At 40.4% G+C, this 26248-nt stretch overlaps 1 protein-coding gene across 8 annotated transcripts in view; it reads left to right on the top strand.

Annotated features, from left to right (window-relative positions):
* Positions 1–26248, top strand: part of arvcfb (ARVCF delta catenin family member b) — a 220842-nt gene that overhangs the window by 177131 nt on the left and 17463 nt on the right. For 7 of the 8 annotated variants that reach the window (XM_044111816.1, XM_044111820.1, XM_044111814.1 and 4 more), the window contains 4 exons: positions 3499–3616; positions 3701–3872; positions 5229–5246; positions 8104–8175. In XM_044111816.1, the coding sequence (XP_043967751.1) occupies positions 3499–3616; positions 3701–3872; positions 5229–5246; positions 8104–8175 (380 nt within the window). The remainder of the gene's footprint in view (positions 1–3498; positions 3617–3700; positions 3873–5228; positions 5247–8103; positions 8176–26248) is intronic. The other variant, XM_044111821.1, reaches the window with a different exon arrangement.

Below are 26248 nucleotides of genomic sequence, written 5' to 3'. Positions count from 1 at the left end.
CTTTGCAAAAGCCCATCAAAGAAAATGCTACAATTCATGAATAGTGTCATACAATTTAAAGGCAGCAAAATGAAATATTAAAGTGGGGCACCGGTACACACCCTCGTTAGAATTTCAGGTTTTTAACACCTAAAAATATTCACACTATGTATCTTTTCCCCACCTTTATTGTGATGGATGCCCCGTACAAATAAGACCTAGGTGGGAATAAAAAAACTATAAATCTTTAAAAAGTAAAAACACTGCAGTGACCTGATTGTGCAAACTCTTAAACCAACACTTTGTAGAAACACTTTATGGTTTAATATTGGAGTTCATTCATCCAATCAACTCTTGGATGCGTGTTAACAATAAATGTTGGAGGGACAAAAAAAAAGAAGAGAAAATTGTATGTTTCAAAGAGTTGGAATTTTAAACGCTTCATTAAACCAGATCTGCTGAATTGGTTATTAATTTTGGTAGCGCACAACAAAATCAGACCAATGTCACCCGGAAGCCTCCAAAATGTCAGCTAAACTTTAAAATCTACAGCTCCACTGTTCCTCTTACAGTTGCCATAGCAACCCAACGCTACTTCCAGGAGTCACGCAGCAACGAGCCAGTGAATGTCACAGCAGCAGTTGGTGCACAGTTCTCGCGGAGCGGGCCTGCAGCCGGCCCAGGCTGCAGCTCAGCCGAGTATTCTTATGAAGTTGCAAACTCTGACAACTGGTAAAACGCCAGAACGGCTCCGGATCGATACTCATCAAATCTTAAAGGTCATAAACCATCTGAAGGACTAAATATTTCAGCGGCAGACAGCAGCAGCCTCCTCCACCGCCTCCCCGACCGCCCAGACCGTCTTCACCAACAGATGCACGTCCACACACCTCCCACGTCTGGCCTCTCTCCCCCAAAAGGCTCCTGAAAATGAAACATCTGCCAATAAAACCCTCGTTTGTGCCAGCAATCCCCCCAAACTCACCCCTGTCAAATAAATCAGAGGCAGACACTGCTTTGGTTGTGTTTACAGAGGTGGTGGTGAGCCTTTTTTTTTTTTTTGACGGACGAGTTTAGATCTATGACGGTTCCGCTGGCCAGGTCTCCACTGAAGAGTAGCTTTACTTTGCAGATTACGCGTTTAAAAAATGGCTGATAGGTTGACGTCTCATTTGTAAATTTGTTGGTGAACGTAAACATTTGTTTGCTTGTTCATTAAGATCCCCTTATATTTACATAAAAAGCTGTACATTTAGTGATAAAACAACAAGCAGAGAGGTATTTACACTTTTCCTTTACACAACCTATTGCAATTATTCTTTCTACATTCTGTGAACATATACATATCAAGTGTTCACGCAAATGCACAAACATATATATACTCGTATGATTCCTACTTAGATGTTGTATTAATATTTGTGAATTTATTCAGATTAGCTGGTGAGTTTGGCCTGTTCAAATTACATTTAGAGTTCCTAATTGCACTTTCTGAACCAACATTTGAATGTAACAAACACTTGAAGGAACGTTTTCATTCAGTTAAGCACTTCAGTTTGTCTGCATCAGTTCGGTATCGGTCCATACTAAACCCCGGATATCGGTATCAGAAGTGAAAAACTTGGATCGGTGCATTCCTTGTCATTCCTCTACACAAAAGGGTAAGTTTGGTGTTAGATCTGGCTTTAGGTGTGCCAAAGTTCCCTACAGCTGCATGCGTAGTCATATATTTATGAAAGTAAAATAATGGAAATAAAGTAAAAACTAATAATCTGTTATTTTACTGTAAATGCGTCATGTTATACACCTGCGCTCGGACCCGGCCTAATTTGCAGCCGTGTTGGATGTTGATGCAGCAATAAAAGCGTGAAAGGGAAAAAAAAAAAAAAAAACATTCTGCTTACCTCTGCAAGGCTGCCAGCCTCCACAGAACTGACTGGGGGTCAGCTAATGGGATTACGTGGGTTGGAAGCCGTCATAAATGAAGTCCCCGGTGAGGAGCGAGGAGCCCCGTCTATCCTTTAACCCTCTTTAGAGCCTTGCCTTTCACAGACAGTCAGACAACCACTCTAAGACTCCTCCAGCTCTGCTGCTGCTGCTGAACCAGCTGTGCTCTGGCTGCTCACTGTGTAAGAGGGATGGCTTTTCACGTTTCTCCCCCTAGACACCAAGAAAAGAATTTTATATTAATAATTTAACTTTTTCTTCATAATGTTGGTACTCGACTAAAATGTTTAATTGAGTTACTTGCATTATCTGTAACTCATTTTTGCAAGTATTCACATTTTAATCAAAAATTACACATTGACAAAGTAAGCATTTTAAGCTTAAACATTTCTTGTTGCTAAATTATCGAGTTGACGTATAAACTCAACAAAGACATTTATTGGTTTTTTTAAACTGTCGTTTAGATTATTCAGCCATCAGCTTTCAAGAGTTTCGGAAACTCATCATTCCTGTAACTTCTTCGAAAAATACTCCTTTACAAATGTAGACTGTGAATGCTAACATTAGCCGTGGGATGGAGATTTCTTGATGCAGCCAGTTTAGCATTGAGATGCTATTTTATACTTGAATAACGTATTCTTTTAGCTCATCTTGAACACAACAACAGTCTTTTACAGCGTCAGATTATATGGTTTATATAGTTTTGAAGCAAAAATGAACCACAAGTTGTTCAGGAGAAGCAGGTTTTTGTTTGTGGATGTCGATTGTGCGTCAGATTTATAGACGTACCAGAAACGTTCAGGCACAAATGTTCCAGCTGGAAGCTTTGCATGTTAAGAAGAGTTGATGTTAAGAATTTTAACATCAATACAACGAATTGAATCAAAATTTATGTCCTTGAATCTTCTCTGTTACTCACTAAACAGCTCTAGCTTAGTGAGATTTGTAAACATTCATTCTTAACACTTACCACAGATTCCTAACTGAATTTAAGGCTGAACTTTGACTGGATCATTCTTAGACATGAATATGCTTTTTATCTAAAATTGTGACTCTGACTCTGTTTTTTGTTGTGTAAGTCTCTGCTCTGATCTGACGTCTTTTGCAGCCTGTAGATCAGATGTGTTCAAGCTTTTTGTCAAATCTGCCAAAATCATCAAGTAGAAAATTTTGTCAATTTCTTCTACCTTCTTCACAATAAACTTGCAATCAGTTAATCATGAATTTAGGGATCCAGTCATATACAAAATATGGTTTTTCACACCATATTTTGTTTTTCTAAAACCTTTTCTTCCAGGAGTTCCCTGCGTTCAGCTCCAAACCAATCAGCTTTGAGCAGCTTTCCAGTTTCTGTTGAAGCAAAGCATCCCCACAGCTTGATGCTGCCACCACCGTGTTTGTGTCATTGTGTGTTCAGGGTGATTAGCTTAAAAAGTTACATTTTGGTCTCATCTAACCAGCTACAATCAGTTGTAGGATGAATTCTACTTTAAACATTTTACTTTCCCGGCATGTGTATATCCAGTATGCTAGGACTACCCTCTCCTGACTCCTTGTTCTGTCTTTGTCCTGCAGAAACGTGAGCTCAGACGGGGCAGAGGCTCGGCGCAGACTGAGGGAATGCGACGGCCTGGTAGACGCTCTGCTGCACGCGCTGCAATCCGCCGTGGGGAAGAAAGACATGGACAACAAGGTGAGGAAACGACCAGGCTTCCGCCGCACGCGCCGCAGCTGCAGCGTGCGGCCGGTGCTACGGCTGTCTCTCCTCTCTCCGCAGTCCGTGGAGAACTGCGTTTGCATCATGAGGAACCTCTCCTATCACGTGCACAAAGAGGTGCCTGGCGCCGAGAGATTCCAGGACCCGTCGGCCCTTCAGGCCCCTGGATCCGCGGGGCCACAAAGAAAAAAGAAGGATGACGCCGGCTGCTTCGGGGGAAAGAAGGCCAAAGGTGAGAAGACGGAAAGGGAAAGAGAGGAATCATAAAGTTGCCTGGAAGAGAAAACTGTTATCCTCCTCCGGTCCAATAATAATATCTGAAATTAACCTGCTGATGAAAAATAGTATCCAAACAGTGACCTTAGACTCTGACCATCAGTTCAGAGATCAAGCCCACTCCAGCTTTTCACATGTACAGATTTATACTGAAATCATTTATCCACATGTTGGAGCAGACGTGGCCTTCTGGCCCTTTAGGGATCTTTGAGCAGTCTGTGTAAAAATCCCAAAATCCAACATGCATTTCTGCAAGCAAATGAAAGAAAAAAAAAAAAGGGGTCCTTTATTTTGAAAAGCTGGGGTTTGTTTCATATGCAACTGATTTCAACACCTATGTTGCCATTCTTGTACAATCCACTGATGTGCAATCCAATAAATATGAGATACACTTCAAAATTCCAGTTAATGCTGAGAAAAATTGCAATTTGTAGAAGACAGACATTATGATTCACATTCCGGATATTATTATATTTAAAGGGATTCAAACATGAAGTGTTTTTTCCTTATTTTGTAGAAAAAATGATGCTCTAAATGTGCAATGAATTGCAATGTCTTCCTTGTTTTTCTAATTTTTTTGGTAGTAAATAAATATAAAATAAATATAAAGTCCTGCTGTCAGGTTGCTTGGTCACATTTTAGTTTCAGTTGCCAGAAGGAGATAAAAAAATTATATAATCAGTAATATAATCGGAAAAAGAAGATCTGGCCTTCAGCAACAGACACAGTTCTTAGGGAGAAATAATTGTTAGCATGTTCTCTGAGAACAGCGCTAACACACAGTGGTTTCTGTAGAGCTGAAATGAACATAGACTAGATCTGACCGCAGTGTCACATAGAGATTGAAATCCAGATCTGCGATCAGCTCAAACCCAGTCGTTCACATTTCCAGGCTCTTATTCCTGCTCTGCCCACACAGCCATTCTGACAAAACACTTATTCACACTCTGACATTCGATGCCACTTTTAAACATATTCCCTCTTTGACTTTCTACCTTCCCTCATAATGGAATATGTTTTTTGCCTATCAGTGTATTGTCACCTAATCCTCCGTATAACACCGTTCTCGTTGCAGAGTCCCCCTACACACACAAACACACCCTTTCTTAACCGTCTCTTACGGCCTTCACTGATTCCCCTTCAGGAAATAATGACTTATTTTTGTGTTGACGTGTGTAACACCGCACCTCCTTGACACACACACACACACGCTCAAACACGCACATCGTTTGTTTTTTTTCACCATGCCTATTCTCTCTTCTCCCTGCTTTGTGTTTTTTGGCATTGCTGCTGCTTCCTTGGATAACTATAGAGGAATGGTTTAATCAAGGTGAGTGTCCTCCCCTCCCATTCTCTCCTCCTCCTCATCATCTTCATCCCTCCTCCTCTCCTTCTTCTCCCTCCCCCCCGGCCGTAGCGTGCAGTTAGAAATAGTTTTGGGTGTCCTCCAGAAGACCCTGAGAAACTTCCAAGGATTTCAGAAAATTGTAGCATTCATTCCATGTGCATTCCCTTGCCTTGGCTAACAACCCCAGTTCAGTCAAATGTTTTATTTTTTGTTTTGTTTTGTTACGTCGATATTTTAAACTTCAGAGCTAAAGTATCTGATTTGTATCCTATAATGAGAAAGACTTAGTAGGAAATGCTCTCTAAAGTGTTTCTCCTTTAGTTTAGCTGCTAAACTAAAGCAGCTAAACTTTAATAACCATGTTTATATAAACATGGTTCTGAACTTTATTGCTACTGGTTTGTATTTTTGTAGTCGTGAGCATTGAAACTTCACTTGATGTGAGCTATCATTGGTAGATGTGGAAAAAAACTCCTGTAGCGATAAGGGCTGCAATTAACTTTTTTTTTTAGCTATCAAGTATTCTATTGATTATTCTGATGATTAATCAATCAATTATATATATAAAAAATTGCTACATTCTGCAGATTTTTCATTGAAGTACGTAAACCTTTTTTTTTTAGACAATATTAGAAATGCATAAAAAGATACAAAAAAGCTAATTAGTTAATTGCCTAAAATGCAACAACATAGCGTTCCATTAGCATACACTTAATAATTTGTAGTGATGGATGCATTTGAAGATAAAAAAAAGCTTCTAACATCAATATGTGAAAAGTTCAATCCATAAGGTGAGCTGCTGGTAGTTATTATTTTATTTCATTTTATTTATTGATTGATTTTTTTTTACAGAATTAGAACCAGGTGAAGCTAAAACTGTCCCTTAAAGAGTTGTGGGTAGAACGTTTTTACAGAAGAGGATATTTTTGTACAGTTTTTGCTTAATTACTGCTCTTTTGTTATTTCAGCAAATGGCCTTTGTTAGAGTCTATATTAAAGATGAATAGATTTCAAAACTTGTCGATTATTATTATTAATTTATCACGATTAATCCGATTGTTACAATCGATTACAATAGTTTCTTTCAATAACAGTTGACAGACAAGATATATCACATTATAAAACAAATCTCTATTAATGTTCCCTGGAACTATTGAACATTATACAGCTGCTCTCTGCAGCCTCTGCCAGATCAACAGAAGATTAATTTAAACTAAAGTCTTCAAGCATTACAGGAGAACAGAACAAAAATGGAGGTATTCTTTTGTTGATGCCAAATAAATAAAATCAACATTTGAATATAAATTCCCCAAATATTTCCTTTGTACAGCTCACCTTAAATATTGCTTTTGAAAGTCTAAGCTATGAAATAGAAATGCTTGACAAAATGCGTACGCTGCTTTTTTTTTTTTTTTTACTTCATATCTCCACACAACTGAACTGTTCAGGCCCTTCTTGTCAACAGTGTCATTCGCTGTGTCTTCTTCTTCTTCTCTTCTTAAATCATGTCCTACCTGTTAAGTAATGCTCAACCTTAGCCATTAGCGCGTCTGGCAGCAACTGTTCCTTCTGCGTCAGTCTAACTTTGCATCGCTCTATTTCAGCCGCATGACCAGTCCAGCTCGGAGCAACTCTTCTTATCATTGGCTGTTCATCCTTCCTATATATGTATTGAGGACAGATTACCTTGAGATTTATGTATCGTTTTATCGTGAACGTGGATTGTGGCTTTCTGCTGCTGTTGCAGCCTGGTTTGATGTGACATACCGGGTTTTGTGAGCAACATTACCAACAAGATACATGAGTCCTAAAAGTTTAAAGTGAAACTACACTGCTTTGAGAAAATATTCATTTGCGATTTGACGGCAAACTTTCCTGTATCCATCCGTTCCTGCTGTGTAGCATGGTGTTGGCAGCATTATGCTCTGGAGGTGAACTAGAGAAGTTAGAGAAGATTTGTTGGAGTCTTTGAACGACCTCAGTCTGGGGTGGATGTTCAGATCCCTCAGCAAGATGACCCTTACCGTGCAACCAGAGCTAGAATGGACTAGAACCGCTTTGTCGCCATCTAGTGGTTGGAATTATGCCCATAATTTATTATACTAAAATACCTGGATGCTTTGTTCTACATTAAAACAGTGAATTCTACGTAATTTAGAATCTGCTTCACAGCAAAATCTATTTTTATGTAATTGTACAGAGCAGGAAATTATATGTAGAAATATTTCAAAAGCAATGAATTTCTTTCCAGTTCACAAATATGCACTACATCATGTTGGTCAAAATAATCCCATTAGAATTTAAATGTAAACTAGCGTTCGTTTAACGAAGTTAAATTCAACATCTGTAAGTTGAAGCTAAATTCTTGAACAAATTTAATATTTATAGACATATTAGATCAACAACAAAGACTTGATGTTGTTAATTGTATTTGTTTGCGGATGTTGCTTGTGCGTCAGATTTACAACTGTGTTTGAAAGTGGATTTTGTTGTTTGTTTAGGTTCTTTTTGGTTCGTGATCATGAATGCTGTTCATTCCCATCTGTCTGCTTCTCGTGTAAATGCAAACACTCTTGTTTCTACGTAGGTGAATGTGTTCCCATCAGTTCTTTTATGTTTAGTTTAATTTGGACTTTTTCCAACTTATAACTCATCCCCATATTGTTATGTCTCCCAGAAGTCTGTCCATCGTAGAAAAATACATTTTGGGGTCCAACTGGTCCATTAATACTGATATCAACCTTCCAAACCCGTGTTTGTCTCTTGCTTGTTACATCATCCTTAGAAATTCACGTTTCTGCTGGTAACATCTTCTTCTCTCCTTATTCCTCCCACGCAGGCAGAAAGAATGGAGAAAATGACAAAAACTACGACACTTTGGATCTACCTAAACGTACAGAGCCTTCCAAAGGTACGTCCTTCCCTGGGAAATGAAAAACATCCCTCTGTTAGCGGAGCAGATAAACGGTTAGGAGGCGACTCGGGGGATTAATAGTGTGGGAAGCTCTTGATAGAAAAAATAGTTGTTTTAGTTGAGTTTATTTTTTGTGTCACCAGTGCTGATTATCAACTAATTATTAGAGAACTTCTATTACTTGGCTGCAGCAGAAGAAGAGGATCTTTATTTCAGAGTGAGCTCTAGAAGTCTGCATTTGAAGGTCTCCTGCTTGATTTAATCTTTCAAACTATAATGTGTATTTGATAATTGGGATTGAAGTTGAAAATTAGCCTCCTACTAAGATACTAATCAATGATTTAATTGTTGTTGAGGGGAAAAAAAAATAGACATATTAAATCTGGTTATGAGCTCAAGCTACAGATTTTCTCATCTTGACTTAATGCTTTACAACCAAACAAACAAACTCCTTCTCTCCTCATTCCTCCCAAATGATCAAAGCCTCCGTCCTACTTTGTCAGTATAAGTACATCTGATTCTCTGCCTTTCCCCTATTTACAGACATGTACGTCATTTCCTGCTGAGTTAGGAGCCAAGCCGCTTCTTGGCCTCAGCCAGAGTTTCTCTGGAGTCTTCACTGTTTGACTCCAGTAATATAGAAATACTACTAACCCCCTTTTTAAGTACTCTCCAACCTTAGTGACCATCGTTGCATTCTGAGCAGAGAGCGGGAACACCGCCTGAACTGTGGAGTACGGTAGTGGCATCATCATGTCGCGGGGCTGTTTTGCACCAGGAGGAACTGGTGCACTTCATTACATAGATGCCATAATGAGGAAGGAAGATTATGTGTAAATATTGAAGCAACATCTAATGGACAATGACCCTTTGCTTGCAGTCAAAGTGGCTTAAAGGCTTTGACTTTTGGTGTGGTCATCATAAAACCCCAATGATCTGAAAAAGGTATGTAAACTTTTCATTCCTAAGATTCTTGCAAATGAGTCTGTGATATAATCTTTCTCTTTATTATGGCATTTAGCAAATAGAAAGAATTTAGGTAATTCCAAGCACAAGAGAAGTTTGCTTTAATTTAACATCAATAAAAAGATGCATGTCTTTTTGCTTAGGTGTATGTGAATGTATAGTTTCAATTGTGCATAATTTCCATTATGATCTGAGAGTATTTTCCAAAACCCAAGACATTTATTTTTGATGCAGAGACTAGCCCTCAAAAATGTATAAAACGATATCAAAAATAAAGTGATATTTACAAGTATCGCTTGTAAATAAAAGGATGTATTTTTGTTTACATTGCATTTAAAAAAAATGTTGTGAAAATGTATGTAATCAATAACCTGTAGAAAAACATTTCTTGGCATTACGTCAGTCGACCTCTTGTGATAACTACCGACCAGCTTTCCGTATCGTTACATTATTTTTAAATAAAATCATAAAAATGTGAACAACCCAGACTGTACATTTCATGACTGTCATAGAACAGAGTGCCTTCAGTCAGAAGCTCCTCCAAATTTGTTGTAATGCAGACTGCTACAGGAGATCATTCCTGCCCACAGCCATCAGCATCTACAGTAACTCTTTAATTAAATGAGTTACAACATTTATTTTCCCTTTGCGATCAATGAAGTACTTTTGAATTGGATAGAATATTTTTGACAATTTATTTTTGTTAATTCCAGGTCATTGAGTTTGGAATGCCTCCTTTCCATCTCTCGCCAAAAACAATCAGATTCAGGTCAGGACTTTAACTGGGCCACTTGAAAATTTCAGTGTCACTTCCAGGCAGAAGAAACTCAGTTTAAAATGACTTGAAACCTACATTTACAGATTTTATGAGTAATTCTGGGCATAGCTGTATAAAAAGCATAAGAGCAACAATGAGTTTTGTCACTATTATGTATTAACGGCTCTAGACACAGAGACATCAAGTAGACTTCCAGCGTGTTAGCTGACTGTGTGTGTGGATGTGTGTGAGAGAAGGTGTGTGTGAGAGAGGCCACCCATCCGTCTTCTCCCGTCTGCAGAATTCGCCTGCACTCCTCAAACACTTCGGCAAAGTGTATATCACTTCCTTTTGGAGCCATAATTACCTACATTAACACAGTAAAGAGGGCTCTCTTTAACTAGATCACCGCTAATTGCCGTGCTTTTCAAAGTTGAGGCCATTTTGCCCCTTTTTTTTTTTCTTTATTACGCCTTAAATAAGGGGTAGCAGATGAGCTCCAAGGATGATAATTAATACTTAGTCTGCTGGCTGGGGTTTATGGACGAAAGCCAAGCTGAGACGCCGTAGTTGAGGCCTGGGTTGCATTTATCTTCGACGGCGTGGAAACAACACCCCTTCTGAGTTTGGATGGCAGTTACCTTTACAGACAGGCCGAAATGTCAGCCGCAGCTTTTTATTGTAAACAGCAAGCCATATATTTCCTCGCCTGCGGACAGAACAATTGGTTCAATTTGATGCTTATTAGCTTGACATGCATAGCAACAACTAGGTACATAAGCTTAATAACCAGAACCAAATCCACATTAACCTTTAGAAGACTTTTTTTTTTTTCACTTTCTCCTTTCTGCTGCTGATTCAAAGGTGCTCAATACTGCAGAAGCCTTCAAGGAACCTTGCTTGTTTTATTTTTATTTATTTATTTTTCACCTCTCTGTGTGTGGTTCAGGCTCCGCTTCCACCGGTCAGCTGTGGGGATTTTGCAGGGGTAGCAGCTCTCATTTTGTGACGATGGCTAAAGGAGATATGGGAGATTACATGTGTATCCCAGTCCTGATGTGTTGCTAGATAGGGGGAGGTCAGTGCATAGAGCAGACTGGATGTGGCAGTGGCCAGTGCTTAATCTTGAGTGTGTGTGCGTGTGTGTGTGTGTGTTGGAGGAGGAAGGAGATGGAAAGAGCACAAAATATGGACACTAACATTACTATTCTCCACATTGTCTTTTTTTTTTTTTTCCAATTTTTTTTTAACCCAAGATCATCAGCAGATTTTTTTAATCATCTTGCTATCAGCATAGAAAAACGTTTGCATTTCAATTCATCCCTTTGTAACGGAGGAAACAAGGTGTTGTTTTCACAACTGGGAGTAGCTGATTAGCATCTCAGGAGCTCAAATGCAAAAGGAGGCTCCATGGATGCAGGAGGAGGAAGTTCAAATGATCTCTTCCGTCCTTCATAATGGGGAAGATCATATTGCTGACTCCAACGTCTCTCTTTTCCCACGTTTCTAACCGTGCAGCCAGGCAGTAACTTGAAGAGGAGCGGCAAAAGCAAATGAGGCGGGTTAGCACCGCCGATGGTGTCATCCAGAACATGTTGCTATGAAATATAGTCTTTGCTGCCTGGATGTTGAGCAATTAGTATTTCATTCAGTCAGAAGCCTCTTCAGATTTGTTGCGAGACTGACTGCTACCAGCATCACCATCCACAATAACTCTTTGAAGATACTTGGATGACATAAATTACATCATTTAATTTCCTTTGGGGATAAATTAAGTATTTTTTTATTTGGATTGAATCCATCCATTGTGCTATAAAAATAAGAACCTTAAACTCACAGGAAACTTGTGAATTAAAAAAAAATGCCTCAAAATCAGAGTGAAAGCTCTGGACATTGGAGTCTAGAAAGATGGGGGACTGCAGCAAATGTGTAGAAATCCTACAGTGGAGAAAACTCAATCAGGAGGAATATGAGAAAAGTTATCCGTAACGGCCAGTAATTCCTTCAGGATGATTTCCGTTTGGGACAAATGCCCACTGAAATATATGTAGATGTGCTACAACCTGAAAACATTTAGCTTTTAGGTTTCCACAAACAAACAAACAAAAAAGGCTGGTAGTTAATAATATAACTATTCAAGGCAAATATTGCTGAGTATTGTCTCCTTTTCACCATGAAAATAATCAAAACAAGATTTTAAGTTGTTTTATATTTTATTTGCAAATAGATATTGTGGTTTTACCCCATTCCCAGTGTTACTTTCACCATCTTTAATTATTATTGTTTAATTATTCAGTTTCCCTTTGTGACCAGTCAGATGTGTTGAACTAATTTGAATTTGCTTTCAGAGCAACAGAGACAGATTGCAGGTGGCTAAAGAGCAGAATCAGAGAGACCCGGGGAGATTAGATGGATTTGTTTTTCTTCATGCAGGCGTAGATCCTGAGGAGCTGAAAATAACAGCGCAACCAAAGTAATTAGCTGTTAAAAAGAGCAGTTTGTGTGGCAGGGACAGAAATTGTAAAATACTTTCCCATCACTTCATTGAAACCACATAATTTAACTTTCAAATAAAAAATGAAAAAAAATCAGTGGGACGAGTGGAGTAAGGAAAAAAAGGCAAAGGTTTTTCACGTGTGAAAACTTGAGTTGCACGGAGACCGTGACTCCTTTCTTTGCAGAAAAACAAACTCCTGTTAAACATCGTTTTTTTGTCTTCCTCCTGAGTTGTGTCTCAGACTGAAGGGAGGTGCACAGAATACCGAATTAGCTGTTTGTTGCTCTAGAAGAAACTCTGTGTACGTCTCAGATTAATTAGCCTTCACCCGTTTTTCGCTGAAGCCATCTCTGCCTTTCCACACTCATCTGGCCTTTCTCTCAATCATATCGCTCCGCTGTGCTGCCGCGGCTGAGTGCAGATGAGGGAAAAGTGCCTCACGTCTTCTCTGAGTGTGTGGGTGTGTGTTCTCAATGAACCGAAGCAAACGCGCCGCATGAAAACAAGTGTTTACTTCTCTGAAGAATGAGGATCCTTTGAAATTTAAGAGAGGAGGAAAGTTGGGATCCTTTTGGACGTCAATACTGACGGGTCATTCTCTGGGCTTGTTTCAGTTTGGCTATGATAACCTAATCACAGGCGGCATCTCGCGTGCCGTGAGTCATTTTGCTCTGACAGTTTCTTGTGCACTGAAATTCCAACATCGTCAATTCAATAAAAAGAAGCAAATTTATAGTTTGACTGTACTCAACAATATGAAAACGATAGCAGAAAGCAGATTAAGTGGTGTATGACACATCAATGAAGCCTAAAGAATTTGTATAAACTGAATTTGTTCTGCCCTGTCCGGGTTGTGCCCCGACTCTCGTCCAATGTGTCAAGAAATTTCTACTTAGGATCAATCTATGACTTCCTTTTTCGCTGTGGGATAAATATAATGTGACACAGAGGTCCGTTTCTCTTGCCACTAACCCAGAGGAGGACAAGCATTTATCTTGTCAAGACAAACAGGATGGTAAGTGAGCTCAGGAACTCACTATTGAAGATCTTAACCATTGTCCACAATATACATGACAATATTAGCCTTTTCTGTCCTACCATCACAAACATAAATATTTAAACTTTACTAAAGGGACTTGTGACTTTAGTTGGAACCATGATTTTGGACACATGAGGCTAAAACTGAGCCTTTCAGTAGCAAACACCAGAGGTTGGACATACTGGTCTTACAGTTCACTTTGCGATGGCCCGAGAAACGTTTTAGCGTGCGTCATATGATAAACTCTGAATTACCAGAAACAAAAACAGAAGGCTCGGTCAATACATTTAAAATGGGTCGCCATTATATACAGAAATACTTCATTAGACACAAAATCAACCTCGTCCTTTGCCGTCCAAGCCTCCACGCGTAAATCCTTCAGAAAACCTGAGCATAGGGAGTACCCAAGAATCTTTCATTAGTACTGCCAATAAATGTGGAACCAGATCGCTGAGTTGACTGGAATAGTTTTAGAGTTTGAGGGTCTTTTTACATAAAAAAGCCTATTAAAAATGTTGACCTTACTTTTTTGTTGAACTGGTATCTTGCATTGAAAAAACGAGGCGTCTAATCTTAAAAAGCTCACATAAAGACCTGGCTTTATTTCTTGATGTCGTACACATACATGTTGCTAACCTCTTTGTCCAATGGGTCTCTTTCTTTTTCCAATGGGTCTCTTTCTTTTCCTGGAAGTTGACTAAAAGGGCCACTTAATGGTGTAATGCTTTCCTTGTTTCAATCAATCAATCAAAATCAAACTTTATTTGTATAGCACATTTCAGCAGCAAGGCATTTCAAAGTGCTTTACATCAAATCAAACACAAAAATACAATGCAACATAGAATCAACAGTAAAAACACAACATAGTCAGATTCCATCAATAAATTTGCAATTGATTACGTTTGAAATACAACTCTAAACAAGTGGGTTTTTAGTTGAGATTTAAAGGAAGTCTGTGTTTCAGCTGTTTTACAGTTTTCTGGAAGTTTGTTCCAGATTTTTGGTGCATAAATGCTGAATGCTGCTTCTCCTCGTTTGGTTCTGGTTCTGGGGATGCAGAGCAGACCAGAACCAGAAGACCTGAGAGGTTCTGGAAGGTTGATACAACAGCAGCAAATCTTTAATGTATTGTGGTGCTAAACCATTCAGTGATTTATAAACTAACAACAGTATTTTAAAGTCTATTCTTTGAGCTACAGGGAGCCAGTGGAGGGACTTTAAAACTGGTGTTATGTGCTCTATCTTCCTGGTTTTAGTGAGAACACGAGCAATACAAGTTTGCCCTCTTTCACTCCATGTTTGTCAGCTTGAAGGACCGAGGGGAGAGCAGTGCTGTTGATCTTTCATATCACAAATGAGCAAGTTCAGATGCTTGAGGCGTTTGGTAAGAGACCTTCCCTAAAACCCATTTGTGAGAAGTTTTATTTTGCCAACTCTGAGCCACAGAAGGCTTCAGGCCAGACCCAAGATTCACTGAAGAGAGATTTATTAATAGATTATAGATAATAGATTGGGTTAGAAGCACTTCGGCATCCAGGCAGAAGACCTGGGAGATCTCCCTCTAGGTCTCCTTCCACCTTACAGATTATTTTGCTCACAATTCACCAAATTGCAACATCTACTGAGATGACTTCTCTGTTGCCTAAAAGCCAGGTATTTAACTTGTATTGCTGTTTGACAGACTAGCCAGCAGTGCCGATGTTTGAAGCATTGTATAACCCTGTCCAATATCGGCCTACTGAATCTGTGTTTGCACAAATGCCAGAGTATCTTTATCCTACAAAAGGAGCTTTATTCTTATTGTTCGGGTTGGTACAAACAAGCAACTTTCTGTTTGTTCGCACTGTTGCATTGCTGCTTTATCATTTTCCAGCACTAAACGTCTTCTGTCCCAGAAGTCTTACTGGAGTATTTCTCTTTTTCTGTTTCTGCTTTGTTCCCAAACTAAAAGCAGAACTCTGGATTTTAAAGTCCAAGCGGCGCATGTTGCATAAAACCCTTCTTTCCTGTGGAATCTAACACCCGCATAGCGAATGCTGACTCCAGCGTTCAGTGCGCTGAATTCATGCTACTTCCTGCCAACTGGTCGACAGCTATGGCTAATAACTTGCCCTTTTATGTCCTAAATGAACACTTCACTCAGTTGTTTCAGTTCGCCTCCTTCCCTCCACCACCTCTTCCTCGCTGGTTTCTGTCACATTTTGCAGTGAGGTGGTACTCTGAGTGAAGATGGAAACCTCATGATCCCTTGACCCAGACGCACTGAGGTCCAAGTCAGTGACAAAAGGCATCTGCATAGGCGTATAAGCTTACACTGGCACACGCTGACGCACAATCACACCGTGCTTCTGACCCTGGACTCCTTTGCTATTTTGACACATAGCATCCATCCACATAGCGTTGGGTCCAGACTGTCTGGCTCCTTACATCGCTTACTTTATCTGTGTAGCGTCTTTTATTGCAGTTGCCCAGGCACTGCGCCTTTCTTTTGCGAATTATTTAATGTGTTGTATGGTATTTTTGCTCTGGAGGCTATCACGACCAGAAGCTAAACCTCTCCTGCTCTTAAAAAAAAAGGTGGTCAGTGAATCGTGAAGAATCATAAATAACTTATAAGTTTCCCATGCTACACCAACAGTAAGACGAGTCAGAGTAAAGTGGGATACACGCAGACAGGAGCCAAAGAAAGTGCTTTATCTTGTAAAAAAATCCCCAAAAACGAAACAATATCCATTTGTAATATTACTAATATACAAAACCTTACAGTGTTTCACACTTTGAAAAAGAGGAAAAGTTTAATACACCTCTATAGCACTACGTTGGTTCCTTTTGCATCCCAGTGTATAGCTAGTGATGAAAAGAAGTAATTATAAAGCAAAAGAAGCAAACAGCAAAATGTGAGCGGCTGACGTCGGTGGGACCACCTTTGTGTTTGTTGCAGACACACAGAGGTTTGCATAACAATGCCATTCCAAGGAGGGCTCGTCAAAAGCTGCTCCAGACATCATTAGCGTCACAGCATTTCTCCACCTGCGTTGTTTGGGGGGGTTTCAGTGCGCAAACCCAACCGCAATGCTTCAGCCCACTGCAGCATTTATTTATTTCATCTGTCCTCGCCCTCAAAACTTCACTCTCTCCCCCTCCCATCCTCCAGTTTTCCCTCAATGACTCAGAAAATGATGCTGGGATTTCCCAGGAGCCCGCAACATCAATCTCTTAACTGATTATCCTCGTCGTGTGCCGCTCCCGTCTCCCCGGACCCGAGAAGTTGGAGGAAAGTGATAATTGGAACAAACATGATTTCAGGGAATTACTTTAAAAAAAAACCCCAACAAAACAACAAAGCTGCAAGTCTTAGTTTTGCCTCATTCGAGGCAGAGGAGGGCTGCTTAGTGTTTCTGCAAAGGACGCTTTAGTGTACTTAAAAGTAGATTAAAGATTTGCTGATTCTAACAGGAGGGGAAGAAAACCAGAACTTCACGATGCGTCTTTTCACTGTTACTATGATTGGAAAGGAAAGTCTTAAAACACGTACTCTGGTGTAAACGGTAGAAACAACTGTAAAACAAAGCAAGAGGGAAACTGGGATAGTGAACTTGTCTTTCTGCTCCTCCTTTTTATGATGTAAAGAAATCTGATTAAGAAACTGATCTACAGGGAGCATAAACCTGTTCAGAGAGCACAACATTAATAGTTTTTCATCTTATGGCTTGGAAAGCTGTGTCTTTTCATAACTTAACGTCTTATTGCATTGTCATCTGTCTGAATATTCAGAAATAATAAAAAAAAAAAGATGCAATCAAGTCACTAAGAAGAGAGCAACGTAACTGTTTCCCACTTTTCAAAGCCCTCCTGTTTGTCTGGGCTGTGACTGCCAGCGTTTTAGATTTTAATACACATTTGATTCAATGACGGGTTCATTGAAGCCTGTGGGGGGGGCATTTCATCCTCTCTGCCTTTTATTGGACTCTTATCAGCCCACACAAATCCAGATTCATCTGAGTTATTGTGGCTGTCTGCTAACAGCCGTGGAGCTTGTTTACTCACATAAATATTTTCAGAGGCTCTGCCTTTGTGTCCTGTGCACACACACACACACACACACACACAGACACAAACAATGCGCGGCGGCGTCAACCACAAACTGTGATATCATGTCGCTATTAGAGGTGATGATGTTTATCCAGGAGGTTAGAGAGGGAGGAAATACTGCCAGGGAAAATCCAGCATGGGCCGTCTGTGTCTGTGACGGAGAAGCTGAAGGGAGCGAGAGACGTCTGCGTCTGTGTCAGTGTCACAGACGCAGTTAATCCCCACATGACCATCATGCCAAAGCTCTGATTGAGCCGGTTGTTTTCCTAGCTTCCTAAGAAGCATTTTCCACATAAAAATCGGAAGCGTTGCATTTAGGCAGTCAGCTTCCTCTGAATCAATACTTTGAACAATCAGATTTTGGTTGAAATGAAAGCTCTAAGTCTTCTTCTGTGTGTCTCTACCAGCCTTTCAAATTTATGGCCCTTTTCCACAAGCAGTGCAACTCGACTCAACTCTATTCTTAACACTTTGTGTCGTTTCCTGTTCCAACTGAGTATAGTTGGGCAATCCCAGAGTCCAAAACGTGATATGTACGCAACACAACAACGCAGGACGTGGAAGCTATGGCGAACACTCGGCTCAGTCTGTCTTAAAGACTCCAGATATACGCTGTAGTGAGTTTTTACAAATGGTGGGTCAGATGAATGCAACTAATGACTTTATCCTTAGCCAATCAGTAGCCGATTGTCTTGTGGCATTACATTTTAAGCCCAACTCTGAATGTTTAGAACCCCTGCAAAGTAGTTGTTTTAAAAAAAAGGGGGATTGTACCATGTAACCGTTACTAGCAGGAAAACACTTGAGCGCTAGTAGAGATGAGCAGGAGCTAGTACAAAAGGATAAATCAGGGGCTAACATGTTTATAGGCTCTATGCTTTTGCAATGTCAGAATTTACTAAGTGGGTTTGTACAAAGGGCGTTTTTCTTCTTGACCATCTTGAAAATACTGTTCATGTCATCCAGTCTTAGCCTGTTTTCAGTCCTTCTTTCAGTCATTGTTGTATTTCTCTATCAACCCCACACACACACCCACGCTCGCACATGTTCACACCCAGTGTCAGTCCTCTGGATTGTCTCTGCTCCTTTCCAAAGCCTGGACATCCAAATTCAACCTTTGCAGAAGTTCATAATCTTTTTATACTCTACATTTGCTGTGCTGACGTGATCCACTCTTACCTGCTCACTGTTTACCAGACAGCTGTCCCCATCCACCATGCAATATTCATTTCTCAGCCTCCACAATTTCTCCTTGCTCTCTCTCCAACTTTCCTCTCATTTGTCCCAGTCATATTTCCTTCTTTTCCCAAAACTACCAAATTATTCCTCTCTTTTCTCTCGTCACTTGCTTCTTTTGCCTTTTCTTTCTTATTCATTCCCAACTTCTTTACATATCTCAACATATTTTTTTTCCCAGTTTTCTCATCCCCCCCTCAGTCTTCTCATGTATATAGAGACGTATGGAGGATGTAAGAACTCTGGTGAATTTGTTGTCGAGCCATAGCTCCTCTTTGACAACTTAAGCTTATATTCATGATTTACACTCAAGTGAGCAACCAAAAAAGAAACCGTGGAAGATCCATCTTCCTCTATTGCTTCTTTTTTTTCCCCGAGACTTGCCTCTCTTGTTCTCTCTCTCCAGCCTCTTTCCTCTTCTCTTTTACATTCCTTTTCTCATCCTCTTGTTGCAGGAGTTTAAATTTGGTTTGTGTCTGGGAAAGGACGTGACTCGCCTGGGTAAGGACAAGCAGGCACTCAAGGTGATGCTGATAGACTATTAAGCCATAGAAACATTCTTGCAGACACTGAAACACTTGACACGCAGACGTCTCCTCTCTGTGAAACACTTGAGCGTCTGACAGACTGCTACACGGGCCACAAGCAGGTCTCAGGCTCTAATTGCTGGAACTTTGGTCAGTTCCTGCACAACTGGAATAACATTTATAATGATAAACATCTCATTCAAAGTTCTACATTTCAACATTTTATGTTGCTTTAAGTTTTATCTTCTAAATGGCCAGAGCACTAAATGACCATTGTGTCTGCAAACCCTGAATGTCAGCAATATGCATTCTCATTCGTCTCACTTCCCAATCCAGTTGTCATAAAAAGGCTGTTACATCCTCCAACACTGAAAAAATGTCACATGTTCTTAATGTGATTTTCATCCAAATGGATTATTACTTTTGCACCTAAGGGACACAATAATTTAATCGGGAGCCCTAAAACCCACTCCCTTCAGGAGAACGAAACACTGAATGGAAACATTATGTGATGCATGACACATTCTTGAATTAGCTACAAAAAGACACACTAGCTGTTTCTTTGGCAGTGACAGAACCCCTGGGTCTGTGTTTGTATCCAGAAGTCAAAGGTTGCAGTAAAAAAAAAAAAAAAAAAAAGACGAAACATCTTCGATGAACTTTGTGAAAGAAATTCATGGACGTTTCAGACAGTCCAGTTCATCAGCAGGTCTTTGCTACCGGTGCTTGATTCTTTCTACCAAAAAGGAACAGTGGGGCTTCTCTGGCCTTTGAGAACAAGAAAGAGGAAGAAGCCCCTCGCACCGGAAAAAACAGCTTGCTGCTAAGGGTCCCATTGTGCTAAATGTGAGAGCTTTTATGGACCAGACTTACGGTAGTGCCAGAGCAGACGCCTGCTGCGAGATGGCAAAGAATGAAGGAGGTAGTGACAGAAGGGTCAGTGAGGCACAAGCCTTTGTGCCTTTTCGAGTATCTTTTTCCTCTCCCCTCCCTTCAATCATTTCACCACGCCATTACATTTTGTGGCACAAAACCGACGGGTAGCAGTCCAAGATGTAGGCCAATGCCTCTCTTTGTCAACATCCAAATGAAGGCCAACCACCATGTGTGTATGCTAATGTGTGCTGCCCTGGGGCTGCTCATAGAGATGCCAATCTGTGGCTAGAGCCCACTGACTATGAGAGGTTACAATGAACTCTGTCAATCCGAAGGGGTGACTGGAGGTTGAACAACTGCTGTCAGACCAAGAGAAGCTCTCGCTTCGAAAAGGCTGGTACTGTCGGACTTTTAAGAAGAGATGTTGGAATATATCTTATCTCTCTTACATCATCATGGGAAAATAAGTTTCCATCGCTGTTGAGACTGTCATAAGAAAATCTAACTACAGCGCATGATTTGATCAGTTGGATACACATCGTTTAGCGTCAGTAACTTGTATTAGTCTTTTTTTGCTTTTGTATAAGATTTTGCATCACACTTTCATCTTAATCTCACTTCAGTTCATTGAGATTCTGCCTCAGGATTCCAATCAAATTGAGATCTGGACTTTGACTGGGACTTTGTGCATTTGCTCTACTGTTTGGGCTCATCTCTCTGTTGGTGAGCCACTTTATTTCTAGCTTTTCATGGGCAGAAAGATTGCCTCCAATTTGAATCTAGAACACATTGGTGTACAGAGGAGTCCATGGTGTCATCACTCAGTGACTGGTGCTCAAGCCAAAATATTCACTCCTCCACCATGTTGCCTAATAGGTTGTGTTTTTTAGGCAATGCACCGTTTTCTTATTTTATTTATTTAACCAAATGTGGCTCTATGAATTATGGTAAGACCTCTTTATGTTGGTTTCATTTCCTTACAGGACATTAGTCCAAAACTCTTTTTGTTCATTTTGAAGCAGGTTTATCAAGTAAAACTGTGCTGCTTATTCTTCTAACGGTAAAAATGCATTTCCTCCTGGCCATCCTTTACAACAAGTCATTAATGTTCTGTCTTTTTTCTAATTGTCCTCTCATGAACTTTGGGTTTTTATTATTTCTCTGAACAACCTTATGGTGAATTTGCTTGGGTGTTTACACTCCTAGGAAGATGGGGTTCTGTCCTCAAGTAATCTCTTGAAAATGTTGGAAAATTACCTTCTTACCCTTCGCCAATTGTTGGGAGGTGAAAATTGAGTCTCCTGCAACTTTTAGATGTGTCCCTTGTCCTACGCACTTTAATTAAATTAAATTAAATGACGTAGTTGCCTCTCTTGTCTGCGGTCAAGCTCTACAGAACTGATGTGCTAATATTGGAGCCAGGTGTGCTGAAGCAGGGAGACACCGGGTACTTGGGTTTTTCCTCCTTAACATTGTGTTAACACACAACTCCAGATCAGCAAAACTACTACTATTCCTGCTTTTATAGGGGTGGCCACACTTGCTAATGATCATATATTTAATTGTATTACATTAAAAGCACCTGGCTGCTGTTTTACTTGTTCAGTGCTATGGAGGCAGATACTTAGTATTTTCCCATGATTGTAGTAAAACAGATTTTCACAGTGGGAGCCGTGGGAAGGGAATTTGAAAGTCAATTAGATGTACTTCAGTGAGATTTACACCTAGCATTAACATGCATCTCCAATCAGGGCCTAATTATAGTCATAGCTGACATTAACAGGCGTCTTTAGCATACAAATACTGTGCAGATTTCTAATTACCACAGCTGATATTCTGGTGTCGGCTCACGTCACCTCCTTTGCTGATACTTCAGACGTCTTTGTCCCCACCTCCTCCAAGGATAACGCTGCTTTATGCAAAACGTATGCCGCCATAGACGTTGTTACGTTCATATTTTCTCCAAAAATAAAAACGCAGCGAACCACAGCTCGTAATTACAGATTCTCTCCGTGTCCAGTATTCTATGTGCTGTCCTACTCAAAGTAATTATCATGTAGTGCGAAGCTGACATGTCAGTTAACAACCGCCATCTGGTTCTGCTCCAAGCAGAATAAACAACAACATGAAAGCGGCATTATTTGCTAACACTGAATGACTCGGAGTTGCCGCGGCGAAGGCCTCAGCGAAACTTGCCAATTTACTTGTTTTATTTATGTGGTTCTGCCGCTCACCTTTTTTTCTTTTTTTTCTTTTTTAATGAACCCGAGATGGTCGAGAGCATTATTCCGTCTTACTTTTAATGATGTGCGAGGTTTGGCCTATCACGGCACTGTGACTCCTGCCCCGGGAACGTCTTCTTTAGCACCGCAACTCTGTCCCATGTGCTGCGTGCGCTCGCATTAAGACGCTCAGACATAAAAGAGGGGTTTGTGGAGTTAAGCTTGCATGAGTTTCAGATGTGGAACTAGACCAGAAACTGGAGGCTTTCCCCGTTGGAAGGATTTCATTTATTTATGTGGTCTATGTCTGGTGGAGAATGTGGCCTTGTTGCCAGCATTCCTCTGGAAGGACAGTTTTCTTTTGTCTTTTGATTCGTCTTCCTCCTAAAACTGTCCTCAGTCGTTTCCATCAAGTATTTGTGAAAACTTGCAGCCAGGTGTTTGCATCACTGTGGGGAATTTACGTTCCTCTCTTCCTGAATGTTTTAAATCAGCCACACTGGAAGGTTTTAAAGCATGAACATGTTTAATGCCATTTTAGAGCATCTCAAATTTAAAACCAGACTTTGACTAGGCCTTTCCAAATTGCTTCTCAGCTTTAGATCATTGATTTTACACATAAACTCAGGTGTGCATGAGTTCAAGATCACAAACTGATGGCTGGAAATTGTAGATAAAGATTTCTAGAATGCATGGTTGTTTGGGTCATGGAGCTGTAAAGCAGCCAAAGACAATGGCATTCAGAAAATGACATTTTTGTCTCATCCGTCTTCATAATATTTTCCAGCCTCTCCTGGGAAGTATCATCAATGCTCTGTTTTTGCTCCATTTGTAGACAAAGGCTTTAAATCAGGGCTTCTCTAGAGGTTTAGCTGGAACCTGTCCTAGAGACAACTTTTGTGAAAGATTGGAGAGAATTTAACCACTAAAGTACTAAACTTGGTGACACTGCTGTTTAATGCAAAACATGGTGTGGAATCGTCACAGTCTTGAATTAAGCACAGCTTTCAAAGCTAGATTTATGAACTTCAACTGGAAATATCGAAAGACTGTCTAGAAAAAAAAAAACCTGTCAGAAATACCAAGGTCAAGTGAGCATAGTGTAGACGCACTTTAAACTACTTAAACTTTACGACTTCTGAGCCATATAGATAATAAAAAGTCACCTGTTGTTATTCTAATGCTGCGCCGAAATTTTGTCATTGTTTAAATGGGGGGATGTTTTAGCTTAATTCATGTTACCAATCAGGTTCTATTTAATTGATATCAACAGATCTGAAAATAAAGCATCTTCAACTTTTCAAAAATTACTTAACTACAGGGGCAATTACTTTTGCACATAGGGCCACGTTGGTTGATCAATCAATCAAAACCAGTTTGTTTTTGTATACTCTCATATTAAATTGTTTTCGCTGATCAGAAACATCAAAGTGTGATCAAAAACCAAAAGCAAAACCAGCAGAAACCTGGAAGTAATCCTCCTTCATGCCACCGTACATGTTTTTTCCCTGCTGTGTGTAAGAGCCATGCTGGAAATAGGAGGTGTAAATAAACGGAGAATCGGTGTAAATTCAAGAAGGAACCTCTAGCTGGACGTAGACAGACAGAATTGATGGACATCACTTTTTGACATGCCTCGCCAAGTGTTTGGTGTGTTTATGGATTTGGGTGTGTGCACGGAGCTGTTTGCAGAGGCGTGTATCCGGTTTTGCTCGAATGCACTCGACTATGTGAGAGCAAAGCAGAAAGCCCTGAAGACTTGCGAATGTGAGGCGTTTGCCGCGCCTCCCTCCTCCTTTCCCCCTCGTACCGAATAGTCTTTGCGGTGTTTGCATACATACATTAATACGTGCAGGCGCATCAATGAATCCATTGTTATTTACCATTCTAACACAGTGGAATACATGGAGGCAGTAGCGGAGCCGCCTGAACCCAATTACTGCTGCAGCTCTTCACCAGGCATCGCTCAATCACTCGAACCAAACTTAGTTTCTAACCCAGTTTTCATGCTCCGGAGCACAACAAAGCTCCTTATCTTCGGGACCCCGGCGCTAATTGAGCGTCGCCTCGATTTGCGGGAGTCGTCGCCGTCGTCTTCCGCTTTGGAAAAACGGCCTGCCGCTCCTCCCTCGTTTAGGCTCTTTCTCCTGCCATGTGCCCGTTTGTAACTCCGTGGCTGTGTGGCCCAGCTTTAGTTCCTGGGCGTGTTTGCGTGCACTGCTGTATATCAGAGCGCAGCAGGAGCTCCATAAGGAGGCCACAGCTGTGTGGGATGTGCCCCACCGAAATACAAGTGTTGGAAATAGGCTCGTGGGGCTGAGCTCGCAGGGAGCCGCCACTGATGCTGGCTACGCTTTAATGTTTTTATCCATGGCATCATTTTTGTAGCGTTTGCTTTCGGCATGTGGTGGAGACGTGGATGCAGAATGCCAGCGGCTTGTGTTTTACTATGATCAATATGTAATCAAAATATTACAGGAAATAACAGCTTGTTGAAATAGGAATACCGGCTTTGAACTGCTGCAAGATTAACATCTTAACGTGTAATCATCGGTAATCCAGTGTGGAAATCCAGCATTGTAGATGTACACCTCTGTGTCGATAAATGGCTCTGTAACTCTTTGATGACTTTAACACAAAAAGCAGAAGACTTGTTAGCGCCTGTTACACCATGACGCTGCAAAGTCATTTTACACTTTCGGTCTCTATGGCAACTAAAAGCTCATCTTTGGTTGGTAGTTGGATGTCATTTTGTGTGGAGTAAACAGCACATGCTGGAGTTATTACAGCCATTACAGTAAAAACAGCAGCCTGCCACTGCTGCACCACAGTTATTTAGATCTGCTAGTGGAGTCACTGTAATATACACTATACAAAGTATAAACTTTAAACTGTACATAATGTTGGATTCATAAAATAAAATTAGAATTTACCAATATTATAGGGAACCCTAATAAAATGGTTTTTTTTTTTAACAGAGTAAAGCACTCAAAGACCAATCTGTTGTTGTTCAGCAATTGAATAAAAATTTAATGAAACACGTTTTTAAAAATTCTGTTCATTTGTAGAAATATTCAGTTTTATCCAGGTCCATTGGTCTTTCTGTAGAAACGATCAAATGCTAAAGCAATCTGAAATATCCCTCTAGGCCAGCACTGGAAAGAAGATATCAAGCACATGCGAACTTCACTATTGTTGGCTAACAATTAGCTCGTCTCAGTGTTCTCAAAATGCACAGAAAGCTTTCCTACCTTATCTGCCAAAGTTTTTATTTTCTGTCATGACCTGTAGGATAAAAGACAGAGCTGGATGCTTCCTTACTGCTGTTTATAACAGAATATTGTTGGCTAGCCCAACAGACAGAACTACGTCCTTCCTTACTTCAAAATAAGAGCCTCAAACGAAGATGCTACATTGAATCAAGCTTAAAGCAAACACCTTCATAACCATATTTTCTCATCCTAATAGCTTATATTGACTTTACTATACTACACTTTGTGGTATATTCTGCTAATTATATTGCACTTCCGACTATGCAGTGCTAATACAATTTTTATTTCACTAAAAATGTCACTTACATATACTCCAAATCGGAGCTTGACGGAGGAAACATCATCATGTTTTCCGTCTGGCACAGAGCTGTAGTGGATCACGTCTGCCCCGCAGCTCATCTCCGTGTCCAGATTGTAATTCTGTCCAACAAACTGGCAGCCGGCACCAACAACAGCCACAGTTCACCGCAGCCAAGAATGCAAACTGGCAGAGGGCTGATCAGGACGAACCTGAGGTGGTGACATTAAGCCTTCGCTGCAGCCGCAGAAGATTAAAAACTTTGGCAGAGATGTTTTATGACCCAAT

This window comes from Gambusia affinis, linkage group LG03, assembly GCF_019740435.1.
Source record: "Gambusia affinis linkage group LG03, SWU_Gaff_1.0, whole genome shotgun sequence".
Classification (NCBI taxonomy): Eukaryota; Metazoa; Chordata; class Actinopteri; order Cyprinodontiformes; family Poeciliidae; genus Gambusia; species Gambusia affinis.
Note: the sequence above shows the minus strand (reverse complement) of the source record. Positions and strands in the feature narration are given on the sequence as shown.